Source organism: Bombina bombina, chromosome 8 (assembly GCF_027579735.1).
Source record: "Bombina bombina isolate aBomBom1 chromosome 8, aBomBom1.pri, whole genome shotgun sequence".
Lineage (NCBI taxonomy): Eukaryota > Metazoa > Chordata > Amphibia > Anura > Bombinatoridae > Bombina > Bombina bombina.
In genome coordinates this window covers 52159413-52181263 of record NC_069506.1, presented here as the reverse complement: position 1 = coordinate 52181263, position 21851 = coordinate 52159413, and the positions used below count along the sequence as shown (strand labels likewise).

Genomic DNA, 21851 nt, shown 5'->3' with positions numbered 1-21851 from the left:
GAGACTGTCTAAGAGAGTTGTGACAGGTCTTCCTACGGATCTATTGCCCTTTTCTCTGTTCCAGGTCCTAGGAGGTTCTCCTTGGGAGTGCCTTATTTTGGAGGAGCGGGTTGGCTTCCGAGCTCTGTTGGGGTGGTTTAGTCCTCCTTTTTTTCCATTCCCTGGGGACTTGTGGTTGGGGTCTTTCTGTCTACCTTTCTATCAGACATGTCTGTCGTTTGGGCTGGTCTGGTGTAGGAGCAGGATCTGAGATCTGTTGCTCTGCTATTTCGTCCTCGGAGCATTTGAGGTACAGTAAGCCTTTTTGAGGTTTCTCCTTTCTCCGCATTCAAGATTAGTCGGAAGGACTGGCGGCTCTTAGATAGCTTGCGACGTTATCCACTGGTTAGTGGATAGTTAGCAATCTGAAGGATCCTATCTTCAGCTGCTTTCTACTTGCCCTGCAAGTATTTAAGTTTTAGAGTCATTTTTAGATGACTGCAGCGTGTAGTGTTTTTGCTTCAGGTGTTGTTCGTCAGACAATCTGAGCTTGCTGCACGAGGTTTCGTTCCGAATATTTCGGTATTCTGAGATCCTTTTTTGCGACTTGGGGACCTTAGTCTTCAGTTGCTTTCTAGAGTGCGGTTGCATTGTGTTAGGGGAAGATCCTCTCTTTGTTTTAGACTCCCAGCCCTATCCCGTCGTTTCTGTAGTTCTGGGCGTTGACTCCCATTGTTTTTATGATACTGGTTGGGTCTCTTTTAGCCGGACCCGTTTTCTCTGGTTTTTGTTCTGTGTTTTTATTTAGAACTCGTTGTGCCCTTTTTAGGGTTTTTTTTTCTGGAGTTCCTTATGCTAGCTTTAGGCTAGCTCAGCCTACTAATGCACTGTGGCTACTCCGCACTGTAGCAAATCGAGGGTTGCAAGTTCGATCCCCGGCGAGGTCTACTCAGCCTTTCCTCCTTTCGAGGTTGAAAAAAATAAGCAGCGCCTTGAGTCCCTTAAGGTGGATTAGCCGCGCTTTACAAGCACAATCATGTTTTCTCGGTGCCTTTTCTTGTTTGTGGAAGAATACGGTAGTTTATTCCCTTTCTTTAGTAAGGGGTGTGTTGTTTTGGAGACCGACTGCTGGAGACGTGTCTCTTGGAGGCTGTTGACTCAGTCGAGTATAGTTCCTGCGGTCTCTAGCAAGACTGTGGACTATCTGCGGGTCAGTGTCCTTGGGCTTTTTTTTTTTTTTTTTCTCTCTCTGCTTCGGACGAAGCAGAATTTTGTTGGGTAGTGGTTTTCTGGCCTGGTGCCCTCAGAATGGGCAGCCTCTTGTACCCTCCTATTTTTGCATTCAGTGTCCCCTATAGCTTGGGTATTGTTTTTCCAAAAGTAATGAATGCAGCTGTGGACTCTTTCCATTTATGAAGAAAAACTTAAATTATGCTTACCTGATAATTTTCTTTTCTTCAGATGGAAAGAGTCCACAGCTCCCCGCCTGTATTTTTTCTGGGGGGGGGGGGCGTCTGTTATTTTTGTTCTTCTGGCACCTTTTCACCCTGATATTTCTTCTACTGTCACTTGTTCCTCGGCAGAATGACTGGGGGATGAGGGGAGTGGGAGGAGTATTTAAGCCTTTGGCTGGGGTGTCTTTGTCTCCTCTAGGTAGCCAGGTTCTGAATTCCCAAAACTAATGAATGCAGCTGTGGACTCTCTTTCCATCTGAAGAAAAGAAAATTATGAGGTAAGCATAATTTAAGTTTTTGGGGAATTTTAGAGCGATATTCAGTAACATTTGTCTTATAGGGAAACAGCATTTTTTTGAGGTGTATAACAAGAGATTTCAGTTATTTGTATGAAAATAGTTAAAATTGATGATTGACAATGCAGTTTGAATTAATTTTGAATAAAAGGGAATATACAGGTTACAAATTTGGTCTTCTAAGCAATTAAATGACTTTTATGTACTTTTATGTTTTTTGATTGGGTTTATATATATATATATATATATATATCTAAATATATCATTATGGTTTATAGATGTTTTTTTTAAACTCTGGAATTGGTAATAATGTTTTTATTGTTGTATTTATGTGTCTGCTAAAAATGTTGATGCCTTATCACGAATGGATTTTATGATTTTATAAGCTTTACATTTTTGATCTTTTAAATTAAGTTTTTTATGGTTTAAAGGGATACTCATCAATAAATAAATGTCATGCACCTCATAATTATAGGTACTGCCATTTTGGAACCTAGGTTACACTGCAGGTGTCTGAAGGAGAGATGCTGCACATGTGCAAACAGGTCAGCACTGGAATGTAGAGAAAACTAGATTTCTTTCATACATGTGGTGGTGACAGTCCACAATCCATTACTCCTGGGAATTACTTTTCTCTACCACTAGGAGGAAGCAAAGATTCCCAAACCCTAAGCGCTCTGTAAAACCCTTCCCATCTCACACATACCTCAGTCTTTACTTTGCCTCTGCTGGAGGTGGTTGAAGAATGAAGAGGTGCATTTGATTCTTCAGAGAGAGGGGTTTTCAGTCTATATTGTGGCCCGGTTTCCTCTCAGAGTATGCTTCAGATAAATAAAATTGGATCCTCTCAGAGTACACTGCTTGTCGGAGGGATGTATATGGAGTATGGTTTGATTCTTTTTTCATAAACCTTCCATATTTGGTCAAAGGGACTTGTCTTTTGCCTCCCTATTTGGATCTACTATATACTCCTATTCTATAACCTCTGCTGATATGTTTCAGTACTGGTTTGGCTGTCTGCTGCTTGTTTGCTGGTGGACGAGTGTCTGTTGGGTTAGCGCACGTCACTTTAGTTTTATTATAGTTACTTTCTCTCATCAGCTGGTCTACGCACATTGGGTTAGCGCACGTACATACTTGGCTATGTGCACAAAGGGTTTAGGCGTGCTAAATCCTTTATAGCTGTTAGTTTTTTTTTCACACACGTTTTCCTCATTCTGATGAGCGGTATCTGCCCTTTGGATGTTATGTTAATGTCTCCTGCTTTGTTTTGCAGTTTGGCTCAGTGCGCATTGTAACACTGAGTTTATTTAAAAAGCTACTTAGGAAGGGGGTAAGCAACTTCCATTCCTTAAGATCTTTTTAAGTGTTTATTGCATTGCTTTATCATATGTCATAATGGAGCAGTCTGATTTTGTCTCTAAATCTACCTGCGAAACTAAACACCTTTCTACCATTATAAGGTGTGTTATTGTAAAAAAGCTAAGGTGCCTTCTCTTGCTCATTTATGTGACTCATGTTTAGAAATATTAATGCAATCAGACCAACCTAATGTTCCTTTGGGTATTAGTGCACCTTCTGTTTGTTCATTACAGGAGAAAATTGATAATGTTTCACCTACTTTTATCAAGGCTGCAGTTTCTGAGGTGCCGGCTGCTCTCCTGCTTTCAAGCAAGTGTAAAAGGTCAGTTCAGATTTTACCTTCTACAAGTTCTATGTTCCCTAAAACCATACTACTGTTATGACTTCAGATCGTGAAGTTTCCTCTGGTGATAAGGAATCTTCAACTGATGTTGAAACTGATATTTTCTCTTTTTTGTTTAAAGTTGAACATATTCATTCTCTTTTAAAGGAGGTCTTAATTGCTTTAGGGGGTCAAATATCTCTGTTGATAATAGTTTTCAGTTTTTAAGACTGTTGTTAATTTTCCTGAGGTTTTCCCTATTCCTGATGCTGTCTCTGACATGATTTCTAGGTAATGGTCTAAGCCAGGTAATTTATTTTCACCTTCTGTAAGGTATAAAAAGATTTATCATTTACCTGCTGCTAATATTAATTTGTGGGAAGCAGTTCCCAAGATGGATGGGGCCATTTCCACTCTGGCTAAACGTACTACTATTCTTTTGGAAGACAGTACTTCTTTTAAAGACCCTTTCAATAGAAAATAGTCTTTTCATAGAAGGGCCTTTTTACAAGCAGGGCATTTACTCAGACAATCTATTTCTATTGCTGATGTGGCTGCTTCTTCAACTTACTGGTTGTCTAGTCTTTCAGAACAGAATTCTGACGTGTCTGCTAGTGCAAATCTTTTGGGTTTACTTGAGTGCCAATACTTTTATTTGTGATGCTGTATTTGATATTATGACGATATTATGACGATCAATGTCAAAAGCATGTCTTTGGCAGTCCTTGCCAGGAGAGCTTTATGGCTTAAATCCTGGTCTGATGATATGGTGTCAAAATCCAGATTATTATCTTTCCTTTCAGGGAAAGAAGTCGTTTGGTTCTGAATTAGGTTTTATAATATCTACTGTTACTGTAGTTAAAGTGTTTTTTCTTCTTCAGGACAAAAAGTCTAGAGTGAAATCTAAAGCTTCTAACCGTTTTCGTTCCTTTTGCCAGAATAGGGAACAAAAGGTTAACTCCTTGGCTCAGAAGCAAGGCACCCGTGGCTCAATCTGGAAACTTAGTGATAGCTGGAGCAAGTCTAAACAGGGTAAGAAATCTATCACACAAAAATAATCAGCACAAGAATGGAAACAGAGATAAGCCAATGTGAGAAAAAGCTGCAAGAGTGCTTTTCAGCGCTTCAAAATAAACAGTGTATAATACCCACTAAGCGGGTATGCATAAATTAGTGCTTATAGCTCACAAGATATGAAACAGAATGCAGTTCAAATGGGGGTTAAGCAAACCAGCAATCTTAATAGACCGCTATTGGCAAATATAGTCACCAACTGTGGATTCCTGGATGTGTATAAATGGGTTCCCTGCAATAAATCCCACACAGTCTCTTCTTGAAGATAGTGGAAAACTTAAAATCCTGTAATGCTGCTTGAATTAGAAGCGTGCCGTTGGCGTTTCTGTTTGGAAGTATATATCTGGAAGATAAAACACAAGCGCAACCTAGATTCAAATTAGCTTTATGATTTATTCATAAAAAGTCTCTGCGCATAAATATGCACTTACAAGAAAGTGAAATAAAATCAGTTTCAATATGCCATCCAGTTTTACAGCAAAATCTCCAGAGATGCAAACGATCCCTCCTCTCACCAGTGCGATCCGTTTAAAATTGGCCAAAACAGAATTAAAAACAAATCGTCCAAATCCCCTCCGACTCAACACGTTTCCTCTGCTGCCTTAGCAGACTTTTTTCAAGAGATTCACAGAGCATCTCTTGAAAAAGTCTGCTAATTCGGCAGAGGAAACGCGGAGGGGATTTGGATGATTTGTTTTTAATTCTGTTTTGGCCAATTTTAAACGGATCACACTTTCACTTTCTTGTAAGTGCATAGTTATGCGCAGGGAAGTTTTATGAATAAATTGTTAAGCTACTTTAAATCTGGGTTGTGCTTGTGTTTTATCTTCCAGATAAGAAATCTATCCCTACTTCCAAATCTGCATGAAGGTGCAACCCCTGATCCAGATGTAATGATAGGGGGTAGGTTAAGCCTCATCCAGAAGTTTCTCAGGGATATTGAATAGGATTCAGAACAAGGCCTCCCAAAGGAAAGTTTTTTTCTGTTCAATGTTCCAAGGAATATTGTAAAAGCTCAAACTGTCTCAGATCTGGAAGATATGGGAGTGATTGTTCCAATTCATTTGTAGGAACAGAGGATAGAATTTTATTAAAATCTCTTCTTTGACCAGTACTGGATCTAAAAGCTCTGAACACCTTTGTAAGGATTCCATCTTTCAAAATGGAATCTATTCAGACTATTCTGCCTTTCATTCAGCAAGGTCAGTTTATGTCCACAATAGATTTAAAGGATGCTTACTTTCATGTACCAATTCACAGAGAACATTTCAAGTTTCTGTGGTTTGCCTTTCTGGACAAGCATTTTCAGTTTTTTGCTCTACTATTTGGACTGGCTACAGCTCCAAGAATTTTCACAAAGGTTCTGAGGGCCCTTTTGTCTGTGATCAGAACTCCCGGTATTGCAGTGTTTCCATACCTGGGCGAGATCTTGGTTCAAGCTCCATCTTTTCCTCTAGCAGAATCTCACACCAACTGACTCTTGTTGTTTCTTCAACAGAATGGTTGGAGGATCAATTTTCTAAAAAGTATTTGATTCCTCAAACAAATTTAACTTTTTTGGAGATTTCAAATAGATTGTCTCCATGAGTCTTTCTCTAACAGAGAAGAGAAGGTTAAAATTGGTGTCAGCTTGTCTGAACCTTCAGTCTCTCTCTCTTTCCCCTTGGTTGCTCTTTCTAAGTTTCTACGTCTTATGATTACAACTTCAGATGCAATTCCATTTGCTAGTTTTCACACCAGACCTCTTCATCTTTGTATGCTTCGTCAATGGTGCAGAGTCTATACTCAGCTGGCTCAAAATATATTTTTGTATCCAAATACAAGCCAGTCTCTGACTTAGTGGCTGGATCATTCAGGGGGCTTCTTTTCCTCGTCCTTCCTGGACTGTGATCACTACAGATGCAAGTCTCTCAGGTGGGAGAGCTGTTTTGGGGTCCTTGAGAGCACAGGGAGTTTGGGATCCTCAGGAGGAGAGGTTACCTATAAATGTTCTAGAACTTTATTTCTCCTACATTGGTGTGTCCGGTCCACGGCTTCATCCTTACTTGTGGGATATTCTCTTCCCCTACAGGAAGTGGCAAAGAGAAAACGCAGCAGAGCTGTCCATATAGCTCCCCTTAGGCTCCGCCCCCCCAGTCATTCTCTTTGCCGCTCTAACTAGTAGCACCTCCACGGAGGTGGTGAAGAGTATGTGGTGTTTAGTTGTAGTTTTTATTTCTTCTATCAAGAGTTTGTTATTTTAAAATAGTGCTGGCTTGTACTATTTACTCTGCAGCAGAAAGTGATGAAGATTTCTGCTAAGAGGAATATGATTTTAGCACCAGTAACTAAAATCCATTGCTGTTCCCACGTTGGACTGTTGAAACCAGACAACATCAGTTGGGGGGAACAGTTTGCAGGCTTATCTGCTTCAGGTATGATCAGTCATTTTTCTAACAAGACCATGTAATGCTAGAAGACTGTCAGAAATTCCCTCTGGGATAGGTAAGCCATTTTCCTTACAGTATAAATAGATGGCTTATATTAAGGGCTCTATGCTGGTTGACACTAATTGTGGGCTTTATTGATTGCTTTTAAGCATATTTTTGGCAATAAATAAGGTGTTTTTTTCAAACTTAAAACACTTTTGGGGTTTAATTTGCGCCTGGCACTTGGTTAGACACCTATTCTAGTCAGAAAGGCCCCTCCACTCTGAAATGAAGAGGAAGGAAGCCTAATTTTCAAGCCTCAATTGTGCAGCATTTTTTGACTAGGCAGTTCATGCAGTTTCATGTGGGGAGTCCAGAGGCTCAGAAAAGGACTCCAGACAGGTTTATTTGCTACCAAATTTATCCCTTAGGAAGTAAAGGTTACAGTGGAAGCTGTAGCAGGGGACTGTACTGTGTTAATCTGTTAATAACTGTTATTAGCTCCGTTTTGGGCACTGAGGGGTTAATTGGTCTGAAAATTTGTGTGCAATCTTTTCAATGCCTTAAGACACTGTGGTGAAAATTTCATTAAAATCGGATGTGTATTTAATGGTTTTTTGATGTTTCCATAATAAAGTGTGCATTTTTATTATTTAAAGAGACAGTAACGTTTTTGTAAAAAATAATTTTTATTGCATTGAAGTTCTGTTAAAGCTTGTCAAACATGTCTGATCCTTCAGATAGCCTATGTTCTGTATGTTCAAAGTCCAAGGTGGTTCCCCCATTAAATTTATGTGTGAAGTGTGCCATAGCGTCCAAGCAGCTTAAGGACCATTCTTTCACACTTAAAGATATAGCCCAAGATGATTCTTTAGCTGAAGGTAGTGGAGATAGCTTGCTATCCTCTCCTTCTGTGTCAATACCAGCTATGCCCGCGCCAGCGTTGCCCAGTACATCTAGCGCACCAATGATGATTACCATGCAACAGTTAGCGACAGTAATGGATAACACTCTTTCAGCATTTTTATCTAAACTGCCAGCCTTTACTAGGAAGCGTGATTGCTCAGTTTTTAAATACAGAGAATGAGCAAGCAGACGCAGAGGATAATTTATCTGTAGTGCCCTCACATCAATCTGATTTGGCGGTGAGGGAGGGCCTGTCTGAGGGAGAAATTTCTGACACAGGGAAAGTTTCTCAGCAGGCAGAGCCTGATACCATAGCATTTAAATTTAAGCTAGAACACCTCCGCGCCCTACTTAAGGAAGTCCTAGCTACACTTGATGATTGTGAACCTTTGGTGGTTCCAGAAAAATTGTGTAAAATGGACAGATTCTTAGAGGTCCCAGTACACACTGATGCGTTTCCGATACCCAAGAGGGTGGTGGATATAGTGACTAGGGAATGGGAGAGACCAGGTGCACCTTTTGTTCCCCCCCTATATTTAAGAAAATGTTCCCCATTGTTGACCCCAGAAAGGACGCATTGCAGACGGTCCCTAAGGTAGAGGGAGCAGTTTCAACACTAGCTAAACGCACGACTATACCAATAGAAGATAGTTGCGCTTTCAAAGATCCTATGGATAAAAAATTAGGTTTGCTTAAGAACATTTTTGTTCAACAAGGTTTTCTTCTTCAACCAATTTCTTGCATTATTCCTGTAAACACGGCAGCGTCTTTTTGGTTTGAGGAATTAGAAAACTCGCTCCAGAAGGAGACTTCTTATGATGAAGTCATGGACAGAATTCCCGCTCTGAAGCTGGCTAATGCCTTCATTACAGATGCCGCTTTTCAGTTAGCTAAATTGGCGGCAAAAAATTCAAGTTTTGCAATCATGGCGCGCAGAGCGCTTTGGCTAAAATCTTGGTCGGCGGATGTGTCGTCCAAAACAAAATTGCTTAACATTCCTTTCAAGAGTAAGACCCTATTCGGGCCAGAGTTGAAAGAAATTATTTTGGTTATCACTGGGGGAAAGGGCCATGCCCTCCCACAAGATAGGCCTTTCAAGACTAAAAACAAGTCTAATTTTCGTTCCTTTCGCAATTTCAGGAACGGACCAGCTGCTACCTCTTCAGCCACTAAGCAGGAGGGTAACGCATCCCAGCCCAAACCAGCATGGAAACCATTGCATGGCTGGAACAAAGGTAAACAGGCCAAGAAGCCTGCTGCTGCTACCAAGACAGCATGAAAGATTAGCCCCCGATCCGGGACCGGATCTAGTAGGGGGCAGACTTTCTCTCTTTGCTCAGGCTTGGGCAAGAGATGTTCCGGACCCCTGGGCACTAGAAATTGTCTCTCAGGGGTACCTTCTAGAATTCAAAGACTCTCCCCCAAAGGGAAGGTTCCACATGTCTCGCTTATCTTTAGACCAGATAAAGAGACAGGCATTCTTACATTGCGTAGAAGACCTTTTAAAGATGGGAGTGATACACCCAGTTCCGATGCTAGAACAAGGGAGGGGTTTTTACTCAAACCTCTTTGTAGTTCCCAAAAAGGAAGGAACTTTCAGGCCAATTCTGGATTTAAAAATACTAAACAAGTTCCTCAGAGTTCCATCATTCAAAATGGAAACCATTCGAACAATTCTACCAATGATCCAGGAGGGTCAATATATGACTACCGTGGACTTAAAGGATGCGTACCTGCATATTCCTATCCACAAAGATCACCATCAGTTTCTATGGTTCGCCTTTCTGGACAAGCATTACCAGTTTGTGGCTCTTCCCTTTCGGATTGGCCACTGCTCCCAGAATTTTCACAAAGGTGCTAAGTTCCCTTCTAGCGGTACTAAGACCAAGGGGCATTGCAGTAGCACCTTATCTAGACAACATTTTAATTCTAGGGTCGTCCTTTCACAAGGATGCTCATACGGACATTGTTCTAGCCTTTCTAAGGTCTCACGGGTGGAAGGTGAACATAGAAAAGAGTTCTCTGTCCCCGTTCACAAGGGTTCCCTTTCTGGGTACAATAATAGACTCGGTAGAAATGAAAAAAAATTTCTGACGGAGGTCAGGAAGTTAAAACTTTTCAACACCTGCCGAGTTCTTCACTCCATTCCAGAACCCTCCATAGCTCAGTGCATGGAGGTAATAGGACTAATGGTTGCGGCAATGGACGTGGTTCCTTTTGCTCAAATTCATTTAAGACCATTGCAACTGTGCATGCTCAAACAATGGAATGGAGATTATGCAGATTTGTCTCCCCAAATACAAATGGACCAGATAACCAGAGACTCACTCCTCTGGTGGTTGGCTCAGGATCACCTGTCTCAGAGAACGAGTTTCCGCAGAACGAAGTGGATCATTGTCACGACCGATGCCAGCCTCTTGGGCTGGGGTGCGGTCTGGGAGTCCCTGAAAGCTCAGGGTCTATGGTCTCGGGAAGAATATCTTCTTCCGATAAACATTTTGGAATTGAGAGCGATATTCAATGCGCTCCAGGCGTGGCCTCAACTAGCGGAGGCCAAATTCATCAGACAACACGACGACTGTAGCGTACATCAATCATCAGGGGGGAACAAGGAGTTCCCTGGCGATGAGGGAGGTATCCAAGATCATAAAATGGGCGGAGGATCACTCCTGCCATCTATCAGCAATTCACATCCCAGGTGTGGACAACTGGGAAGCGGAGTCGTCAGACTTTCCATCTGGGGGAGTGGGAACTTCACCCGGAGGTTTTTGCCCAGTTAACTCAACGATGGGGCATTCCAGATCTGGATCTGATGGCGTCATGTCAGAACTTCAAAGTTCCACGTTACGGGTCAAGGTCCAGGGATCCCAAAGCGACATTAGTAGATGCCTTAGTGGCGCCTTGGCCGTTCAATCTAGCTTATGTCTTTCCACCGTTTCTTCTTCTCCCCCGGCTAGTAGCCAGGATTAAACAGGAGAAGGCTTCGGTAATTCTGATAGCTCCTGCGTGGCCACGCAGGACTTGGTATGCAGACCTGTTGAATATGTCATCGGTTCCACCATGGAAGCTACCTTTGAGGCAGGACCTTCTAACTCGAGGTCCATTCGAACATCCAAACCTAGTTTCTCTGCAACTGACTGCTTGGAGATTGAACGCTTGATTCTAGTGAAGCGTGGCTTTTCGGAATCAGTCATAGATACTCTGATCCAGGCTAGAAAGCCTGTCACCAGGAAGATTTACCATGATTTACATGTCTCGCTTATCTTTAGACCAGATAAAGAGACAGGCATTCTTACATTGCGTAGAAGACCTTTTAAAGATGGGAGTGATACACCCAGTTCCGATATCAGAACAAGGGAGGGGTTTTTACTCAAACCTGTTTGTAGTTCCCAAAAAGGAAGGAACTTTCAGGCCAATTCTGGATTTAAAAATCCTAAACAAGTTCCTCAGAGTTCCATCATTCAAAATGGAAACCATTCGGACAATTCTACCAATGATCCAGGAGGGTCAATATATGACTACCGTGGACTTAAAGGATGCGTACCTGCATATTCCTATCCACAAAGATCACCATCAGTTTCTAAGGTTCACCTTTCTGGACAAGCATTACCAGTTTGTGGCTCTTCCCTTTCGGATTGGCCACTGCTCCCAGAATTTTCACAAAGGTGCTAGGGTCCCTTCTAGCGGTACTAAGGCCAAGGGGCATTGCAGTAGCACCTTATCTAGACGACATTTTAATTCTAGGGTCGTCCTTTCACAAGGCAAAGGCTCATATGGACATTGTTCTAGCCTTTCTAAGGTCTCACGGGTGGAAGGTGAACATAGAAAAGTGTTCTCTATCCCCGTTCACAAGGGTTCCCTTTCTGGGTACAATAATAGACTCGGTAGAAATGAAAATTTTTCTGACGGAGGTCAGGAAGTTAAAACTTTTCAACACCTGCCGAGTTCTTCACTCCTTTCCAGAACCCTCCATAGCTCAGTGCATGGAGGTAATAGGACTAATGGTTGCGGCAATGGACGTGGTTCCTTTTGCTCAAATTCATTTAAGACCATTGCAACTGTGCATGCTCAAACAATGGAATGGGGATTATGCAGATTTGTCTCCCCAAATACAAATGGACCAGATAACCAGAGACTCACTCCTCTGGTGGTTGGCTCAGGATCACCTGTCTCAGGGAACGAGTCACGACCGACGCCAGCCTCTTGGGCTGGGGTGCGGTCTGGGAGTTCCTGAAAGCTCAGGGTCTGTGGTCTCGGGAAGAATCTCTTCTTCCGATAAACATTTTGGAATTGAGAGCGATATTCAATGCGCTCCAGGCGTGGCCTCAACTAGCGGAGGCCAAATTCATCAGATTTCAGTCGGACAACATGACGACTGTAGCGTACATCAATCATCAGGGGGAACAAGGAGTTCCCTGGCGATGAGGGAGGTATCCAAGATCATAAATGGGCGGAGGATCACTCCTACCATCTATCAGCAATTCACATCCCAGGTGTGGACAACTGGGAAGCGGATTATCTGAGTCGTCAGACTTTCCATCCGGGGGAGTGGGAACTTCACCCGGAGGTTTTTGCCCAGTTAACTCAACGATGGGGCATTCCAGATCTGGATCTGATGGCGTCACGTCAGAACTCCAAAGTTCCACGTTACGGGTCAAGGTCCAGGGATCCCAAAGCGACATTAGTAGATGCCTTAGTGGAGCCTTGGTCGTTCAATCTAGCTTATGTCTTTCCACCGTTTCCTCTTTTCCCCCGGCAAGTAGCCAGGATCAAAAAGGAGAAGGCTTTGGTAATTCTGATAGCTCCTGCGTGGCCACACAGGACTTGGTATGCAGACCTGGTGAATATGTCATTGGTTCCACCATGGAAGCTACCTTTGAGGCAAGACCTTCTAACTCAAGGTCCATTCGAACATCCAAACCTAGTTTCTCTGCAACTGACTGCTTGGAGATTGAACGCTTGATTCTAGCGAAGCGTGGGTTTTCGGAATCAGTCATAGATACTCTGATCCAGGCTAGAAAGCCTGTCACCAGGAAGATTTACCATAAGATATGGCGGAAATATCTTTGCTGGTGTGAGTCCAAGGATTACTCATGGAGTAAGATTAAGATTCCAAGGATACTATCCTTTCTCCAAGAAGGATTGGAGAAAGGTCTATCAGCTAGTTCTTTAAAAGGACAGATATCTGCCCTGTCTGTTTTGTTACATAAGCGTTTGGCAGCCGTGCCAGACGTTCAGGCGTTTGTACAGGCTTTAGTCAGAATCAAGCCTGTCTACAGACCTGTGGCCCCTCCATGGGGCCTAAATTTAGTTCTTTCAGTTCTTCAGGGGGTTCCGTTTGAACCTCTACATTCCATAGATATTAAGTTACTATCTTGGAAAGTTTTGTTTTTGGTTGCTATTTCTTCTGCTAGAAGAGTGTCTGAATTGTCTGCTTTGCAGTGTATTTCACCTTATCTGGTGTTCCATGCAGATAAGGTTGTTTTGCGTACCAAACCTGGTTTTCTTCCAAAAGTTGTTTCTAATAAGAATATTAACCAGGAAATTATTGTTCCTTCTCTGTGTACTAATCCAGCTTCTAAGAAGGAACGACTGTTACACAATCTTGATGTGGTTCGTGCTTTAAAGTTCTATTTACAAGCAACTAAAGATTTCAGACAAACATCATCCTTGTTTGTTGTCTATTCTGGTAAGAGGAGTGGTCAAAAAGCGACTGCTACCTCTCTTTCCTTTTGGCTAAAGAGAATCATCAGATTGGCTTATGAGACTGCTGGACAGCAGCCTCCTGAACGAATTACAGCTCATTCCACCAGGGCTGTGGCTTCCACATGGGCTTTCAAGAATGAGGCTTCTGTTGAACAGATTTGTAAGGCAGCGACTTGGTCTTCACTGCATACATTCACTAAATTTTACAAATTCGATACTTTTGCTTCTTCGGAGGCTATTTTTGGGAGAAAGGTTTTACAAGCAGTGGTGCCTTCCGTTTAGGTTACCTGACTTGTTCCCTCCCTTCATCCGTGTCCTAAAGCTTTGGTATTGGTTCCCACAAGTAAGGATGAAGCCGTGGACCGGACACACCAATGTAGGAGAAAACAGAATTTATATTTACCTGATAAATTCCTTTCTCCTACGGTGTGTCCGGTCCACGGCCCACCCTGGCATTTAGTCAGGTTTAAATTTATTTTTCCAAACTACAGTCACCACTGCACCCTATGATTCTCCTTTTTCTCCTAACCGTCGGTCGAATGACTGGGGGGGCGGAGCCTAAGGGGAGCTATATGGACAGCTCTGCTGTGTGTTCTCTTTGCCACTTCCTGTAGGGGAAGAGAATATCCCACAAGTAAGGATGAAGCCGTGGACCGGACACACCGTAGGAGAAAGGAATTTATCAGGTAAATATAAATTCTGTTTTTTTAACCCCTAATCTACCGAACCGGACATCGCCGCCACTATAATAAACATATTAACACCTAAACCGCCGCACTCCCGCATTGCCAAACACTAGTTAAATATTATTAACCCCTAATCTGCCATCCCTAACATCGCCGCCACCTACCTGCATTTAGTAACCCCTAATCTGCCGCCCACAACGTCGTCGCCACCACTACTATATTAAATATATTAACCCCTAAACCTAAGTCTAACCCTAACGCCCCTTAACTTAAATATAATTACAATAAATCTAAATAAAATTACTACAATTAACTAAATAATTCCTATTTAAAACTAAATACTTACCTGTAAAATAAACCCTAAACTAGCTACAATATAACTAACAGTTACATTGTAGCTAGCTTAGGGTTTATTTTTATTTTACAGGCAACTTTGTATTGTAGGTAGGTTGTGGTGACATTGGGGGCGGCAGATTAGTTAGGGGTTCATAAGTATAATGTAGGTGGTGGCGGTGTCCGGAGCGGCAGATTAGGGGTTAATAAGTGTAAGATTAGGGGGTGTTTAGACTCGGGGTTCGTGTTAGGTGTAGACATAAAAAGTATTTCCCCATAGGGATCAATGAGGCTGCGTTAGGAGCTTTACGCTGTTTTTTTGCAGGTGTTAGGTTTGTTTTCAGCCGGCTCCCCCCCCCCCCCCCCCCCCCATTGATTCCTATGGGGAAATCATGCACAAGCACGTTTTACCAGCTCACCGCTAACGTAAGCAGCGCTGGTATTGAGGTGAGATGTGGAGCAAAATTTTGCTCTAAGCTCACTTTTTTGCGGCTAACGCCGGGGTTGTAAAAACCTATAATACCAGCGCTGTCTGTAAGTGAGCGTTGAGCATAAACTGCTCGTTAGCACCGCACCCCTGTTAACGCAAAACTCGTAATCTAGGTGAGTGTTTTAACATGGCTGCGCCAATTACTAGAGGGTATAACCTCAATACTATGCTTATAAAATGTATTTAGTGCTTAATGTCCCTATTTTGGCCTGGAAATAAAGAATAAAAAGAAAAGTGATTATGTATTCAGTGAGATATGTTTGGTGATTGTATGCTTCCTAGCATCAGCAGGTGGCTTTATGCTTTCATCCAATATAGAAGTGCTACCAATTAGAAAGACATAGTGATCAATCATTGAGTGGCACTGAGACCTGCCCACACGTTTGTTGGTGGTCCTAGAGATTTGGCCAGTACAGATATATTAGCAAGGGGCTCTGGTACCTGTAATTATTCTCTCTTGCATGTCTAAATACATTCTTGGCCAATGTTAAACAGTTTTTTAGACTAGAGAGTGTAAGAGGTTTTAAAAACTAGTGAGATCTTTGCTTTTTATATTTTTCACATTCTCTTTTGTCCTGTTTGACTGGAAATCATTTATAAAACATTTTGTTCTATATTTTAGTAATGTCAGCCATTTTGATTATGCAAAGAGTTTCATATTGACATTTTCTGAAAATGTATACATTTTTGTCCATGCCATGTAGGTAAGTGTAACAGATTATGATTATTTCATAATGGATTTCATTTTCATAGGTGAACATTCTTCTCAGCCATCTACACCTGCTGATTGGAAAAAAGGAAAGAAACATGGAAAACATAAGCGTCAGAAGCCAATGGAATCTTCAGACAGTAATGGTTCTCATCCAAATTTACCTCCACGATCAAGAAAACAAGGACAGATACCGCTTCCTCCATCTTGGCCAGCATCTGAAGTATCCCACCCAAGTCCCACAAATATGACCTTTGCTCCTCCAGTGATGATTCCAATCCAACCTGCATATCCCATTCCTGGTTTTCAAGTTCCACCGGTGAACCCAGTGGTAGGTGATTGCACAGGCTCATCTAACGCACCTGAATCTGCACAGCAATCAAATTTTTCCTACAACATGCCACCTTTCCCAGGATTTCCATCTCCATATATGGGTACAGTTATGGCATTTATACTTCCCAACTACAACATGTATCCACAAATGAACACACAGATACCTCATTCATACTTTCCTCCTCAATACCCTTGTTCACCTTCATATCCATATTCTGGAATGCCAAGCGCACCTCAAAGTATGCCATCACAAATGCCCACAGACTTTGTGGACCCTACTTCCCGTGCTTCATCTCCAATGTCTGCTGAGGAACAGCAGGACGTGCAAAATGAAGATTCACCACTATTCACTAACTCAAGGAGTAGCTCTCCTCTGCAACTAGTCCTTCTTCAGGAAGAGATGCCAAAACCTGGCGAGACTCCAGAAGGAAATATAACAGAAAGCCAAGTGGAACATAAATGTGTAAGTTATATATTTATAACTTTTTACCATGCATTACATACCAAGTTTTATTTCTTAATACGATTTAAAACTATATTTCTTTCCTATGACATGGAGACTCCACAACGTCATTCGAATTACTAGTGGGATATTCAACTCCTGGCAGCAGGAGGGGGCAAAGAGCACCCCAGCAAAGTTGTTAAGTGTAACTTCCCTTACCCATAATCCCCAGTCATTCTCTTTGCCTCTGTCAATGTGCGAAGTTGGTGTCTAAAGAAATGAATCCTATTATGGGTACTTTTTCCCTGCAAGCAAAGATTGGGGTCTATCTGTGTCCATGTCAATCTCTTGAGTAAGAGTATTGGTGGCTTTTAGCAGTTAAGAGGCGGCGATGAAGTCTTTGCTTTACTTTTAACACTTTGCTACCCCTTTTGTAGAAAGCCAGATTTGGTTTCTCTGTTCTTTCTTTTCTACCCAGGTCCCTGTCGGTGAGCTAATGAAGCCGTCTACACCTGGAGGTGCTGTCTCTGCTCTACAGCAGAAGACCCTGGAGGGTAAGTCCTTTTATATTTCTTATATGGGACAGGGTGGACGGTTAACGGTGACCAGCTGGCACCTTCCATTGCCCTATAATATGGGTCTGGAAAATTAGTTATATCCCCGTCTGGGGATATCATTGATTTAAGAGGAACCTGGATCTATCCTGCATCTCCTTAACAGGATCCGGTTTCCCCATTTCTTTTTATTAGTGGGTATACTTATATGTAGTATATACAGTTAACTCCATTACACTTTTTCATTCCGTTCCTCTTTTGCAGAAGCAGCACCTCCGGATATGTCAGGAGAATGCAGCTGTCTGTTATATTATTTGAGAAAATACTCCTATTGTGGGGTTGATTGATACATTCCCCTCCTTTTTAGAGCTTGTGTCGGCGTGACAGGCAGCTGATGCTCTTTTATGCAGTTATTTGAGGATATGGAGTGTGTGACCATGTTACAGTATATTATGCTATACATTCCCCTCCAGCTAGAGCCTTTGTCAGCGTGACAGGCAGCCGATGCTCTTTTTATCCTTATTTGGATTTTTATATTTAGCGATCTTTTCTCAGTATGTAACTTTTCTCTGCATGAAACGGCAGATAGTTACGCAGCTGAGAATAGATTGGCGCCATTCGTCTTTTCCCCTCTGTAGCGATTCACAGGTAGATAGCGCAGACAGAATAGTGGACATTGTATCCATTCTCTCTTCATGAGCGATAGCATCACGGTTTTTCTAAAACGCTGTATGAGGGAATAATTTTTCTTTCTAATGCACTTATGTTTAATATGGCGATGCCAGTTTTTTTTCATGATGACAGACTGTAGTCGTGGTGGATTGTGTTACGATGTCATTTGATCGCATTTTGGCGCCATGCGTTGTCACTCATTGCATCTCTTTTAAGTCTTCTCAATGTGATGTGATGTTGAGACTTTGCCTTTCCCTAGATGTATTAGAACAGCAGAGAACCTGTTTTTACACTATGTGTCTAGTGGATTTTATCAGTTCACTCTAGAGTGCAATGAGAAATGGTTGTTTAATCTTAACGATCTTTAGATGTAAATGGGGGCTGGGAAATCTGAATGTCAGTTTGTCCTCCTTTTTATTTTCTGCCCTCATGTATTTGTATATTACATGGCATGAAGGAATATGACTCTTTTATATTTGTCATGGTACATTGCCACCATCTGGTGGCAGTTCAGTAAAGGATCATCACATTTTAAATGTTTTTTATGTGTATTCCTTTTGCATGGTATCTCTTTCATATGGAAATTGATACACTATGGGTTGCATGTCAAAGTTTTACTATTGCATCTCCTTTATTTGCTATTTTTATCATCCTAGCATATATATTAATACATATGTTACCTTGTCTGGTATAGGGGTTCCATGTATTATTCATCCTTATTGAGGGGGACTTTCATGTCCTTTTCATATATTCTATTTTATATATGGGGAATTCTTTTTAATCATAGATTATTTCTAGGTTTTATTATGTCATGCATTTATAATTGCCCTCTTTTGGAGGGATACTTGCTGACTGTTATGACATGTATAGTTCATGTCTCCTAGTTGGTGTTTTTATTATAGATATATAATATTATATTCTCCTTCAGATTGCTGTTAACTTTCTTGTTATCCTATGTTGCCTTTTCTTTTATAGAGGTCCCGGTCTCGCTGAATTTTTTTCCAGTGGTAGGAGTCCTATCCCTCGGGAGGTTTCAGCCTTGGAGTAGGAGTTTTGCAATCTACGTTCTTTCCTACTCAGCTGTAGTAGCTTGATGGTTAGCTTAGCTGTCTAGCAAGCTGAGGGTTTGCAGTTGTAAACCAGCTGCAGCTACTTACACCTTGAATGTGTGTGTGCAAGCTGTTTTCTGTTTCTCTTAGAGGCAGGGAGCTGACTTTTCTATTTTCCTTCAAGCTTGGATCTACGTTGTACAAGATCCTTGGACTGTGGAAATAGTATTCCAAAGATAGAAGTTTGGGTTCTAGTTTTGTCTCCCATAGGTTATCTGCAATCCAGGTAAAGAGAGAGGTCTTTTTACACTGCGTAAAGGACCTATTTTTCCCTGGGAGTGATTGTTACAGTTCCCGTGGTGGAACAGGGACATGCATTCCTTTCCCAATAAAAGAGGGAATTTTTCATTCCATTATAGACCTGGAGTGTCTTAAAAGATTCCTCAAGGTTATATCCTTCAAAATGGAATCTATTTGTTTCATCCTAACCTTGGTTCTGGGAGGTTAATTCATGACTATCATATTGCAGAAGGATGCGTATCTGAATGTTCCCTTTTTCAGGGAACATCATCAATTCCTTCAGTTTGCCTTTCTGGACAAACATTTCCCGTTTGTTACTAGTCTCTTTTGGTCTTGCCACGGCTCCTACAATCTTCCAAAGGTCCTAGGGGTCCTTTATGGTGGTGGTCAGATCTCAGGTAATAGCAGTGGCGCCTTATCTGGGCGACATCTTGGTTCAAGTGCCATCTTTTCAATCTGCAAAATCTCATACAGAGTTGTTGTTGTCTATCCTTCTTTCCAAAGGGTGGAAAGTGTATCTGTAGACAAGTTTCCTAGTACCAGTCACAGGGTGTGTTTTCTTAAAAACGATTATAGATTCTCTGACGGATGCCAGAACATCCAAATTTCTCTTCAGTCCTCTGCCCATCCATCTGTGGCTCAGTGTATGTCAGTATTTGGTCTGATGGTTACTTTCATGGACGTCATTCCTTTGGCTTGGTTCCATCTTAGATCACTGCAGTTATGCATGCTCAGACAATGGAACAGAGACCACTTGGACCTATCTCAGAGGATTACTCTGGATTTCTCATCAAGAGATTCTCTATCTTGGTGGATCTCGCAGGACCATCTATCTCGGGGCACATGCTTCCTGAGACCTTCCTGAGTGATTCTCTCCACGAACGCCAGCCTGTTAGGCTGAGGAGCAGTTTGGGTCTCTTTAAAAGCTCAGGGTCTCTGCCCATAAATCATATTAGCTTTGAGAGCTATTCTCAATGCCTTGACATCTTGGCCTCAATTTTCTTTTGTCCGGTTTATTAGATTCCAGTCAGATAACATCACCTCAGTGGATTAGATCAACCACCGGGGAGGAACTCTGAGTTCCTTAGCTATAAAGGAGGTGTCTCACATTCTGCAGTGAACGCAAGCTCACAATTGTCTTTTATCGGCCATCCGCATTCCAGGGGTGGACAACTGGGAAGCGTTTTTTCTGAGCAGACAGGTGTTTCATCCCGGGGAGTGGGCTCTCCATCTGGAGGTTTTCTCAAAGATAACCCTCAAGTGGGGGGGTTCCCGAGTTGGATCTAGTGGCAACTGGTCAAAACGCCAAGCTTCCAAAGTACAGTTCTAGGTCAAGAGATCCAGGCCGCTCTGATAGACGCACTGACGATTCCTTTGTTCTTCTCTCTGGCATATCCTTTTTTCCTCGGTTTGCTATCCTTCCATGAGTCATTACTCGTATTATTCAGGAGAGAACATCTGTGAACACTTAGCTCCTGTCTGGTCTTGCAGGATCTGGTTTGCGGATCTGGGGGAGATATCATCATCTCTCCACCTTGGAGATTACCTCTGAGGAAGGACCTTTTGATTCAGGGTCCATTCCTCCATCCAAATATAGAATCTCTGTAGCTGTCTTCCTAGATATTGAACGTCTAGTCCTGTCTAGACGTGGTTTTCTGAGGCGGTCATTGATACTATGCCTCAGGTAACGTAATCCTGTTTCTCACAGGATTTTCCATAAGATATGGCGAAAAACTCTCTGGTGACATAGGAATTCAGAAACAGGATGGGAACCAGGAGACCCAGGTTCAGATCCGGGCTCGGCTGTGACACTGTCTGTGCCACTGGTACCTGTTGATTCCAAATTTTAAACATTATTGGTTTCTCCCTTCTCTTTCTGCTATTTGAGAATGCGGAAGTCTCTGCATATCCTGAAGACCTCATGATTTTAATAATCTAGGATCTCTCCTGGAGTCGGGTGAGGATTCCCCAAATTTTTTCTTTTCTTCAGGATGGCCTGGAGAAAGGTTGTCGGTCAGTACTCTGAAGGGTCAGATTTCTGCACCGTCCATTTTTTTGCACAAACGTCTGGCAGATTTACCAGATGTTCAAGCTTTTGTACAGGCCCTGGTCAGGATCAGGTCTCTGTTTAAACCTGTTGCTCCTCAGTGGAGTCTTGACATAGTTTTTTAGAGTTTTTTTGCTGCAGGCTCTGTTTGAGCCGATGCATGTTGTAGATATCAAGTCATTATCTGGGAAGAGTTTGATTTCTCCTTGCTTTTCCCCATGCCTTATTTTCATGCAGATAAAGTGGTTCTTCGTACTAAATTGCGATTTCTCTCTAAGGTGGTGTCGGATAGACATTTTAATCAGGAAATTAGTTTTTTCCTTCTTTTTGGCCTAATGCTTCTTCTCATAAGGATCGTCTTTTGCATAACTTGGATGTTGTGCATGCTCTAATATTTTACCTTCAAGCTTCTAAAGGTTTTTGGAAATCTTCTGCCCTGTTTGTTGCTTTCTCTGGAAACCGTAAGGGTCAGAAGGCCACTTCTTCTACTCTTTCCCTTGGTTAAGAAGTATGATTCGTTTTGCTTATGAGACTGCTGGTCAGCAGCCTCCTGAGACAATTACGGCTCATTCCACTAGGGCTGTCTCCTCTTCTTGGGCTTTCAAAAATGAAGCTTCTGTGGAACAGATTTGCAAGGCGGCAACATGATCCTCTCTGCCTACTTTTTCCGAATTCTACAAATGTGATACTTTTGCCTCACTGAGGCTTCTATTGGGAAGAAGGTTCTTC

General features: G+C 42.1%; 1 protein-coding gene across 4 annotated transcripts in view; it reads left to right on the top strand.

The window, feature by feature from the left end:
* Window positions 1–21851, top strand: part of PER3 (period circadian regulator 3) — a 154683-nt gene that overhangs the window by 112313 nt on the left and 20519 nt on the right. For all 4 annotated transcript variants that reach the window (XM_053690374.1, XM_053690376.1, XM_053690375.1 and 1 more), the window contains one exon: window positions 15770–16521. In XM_053690374.1, the coding sequence (XP_053546349.1) occupies window positions 15770–16521 (752 nt within the window). The remainder of the gene's footprint in view (window positions 1–15769; window positions 16522–21851) is intronic.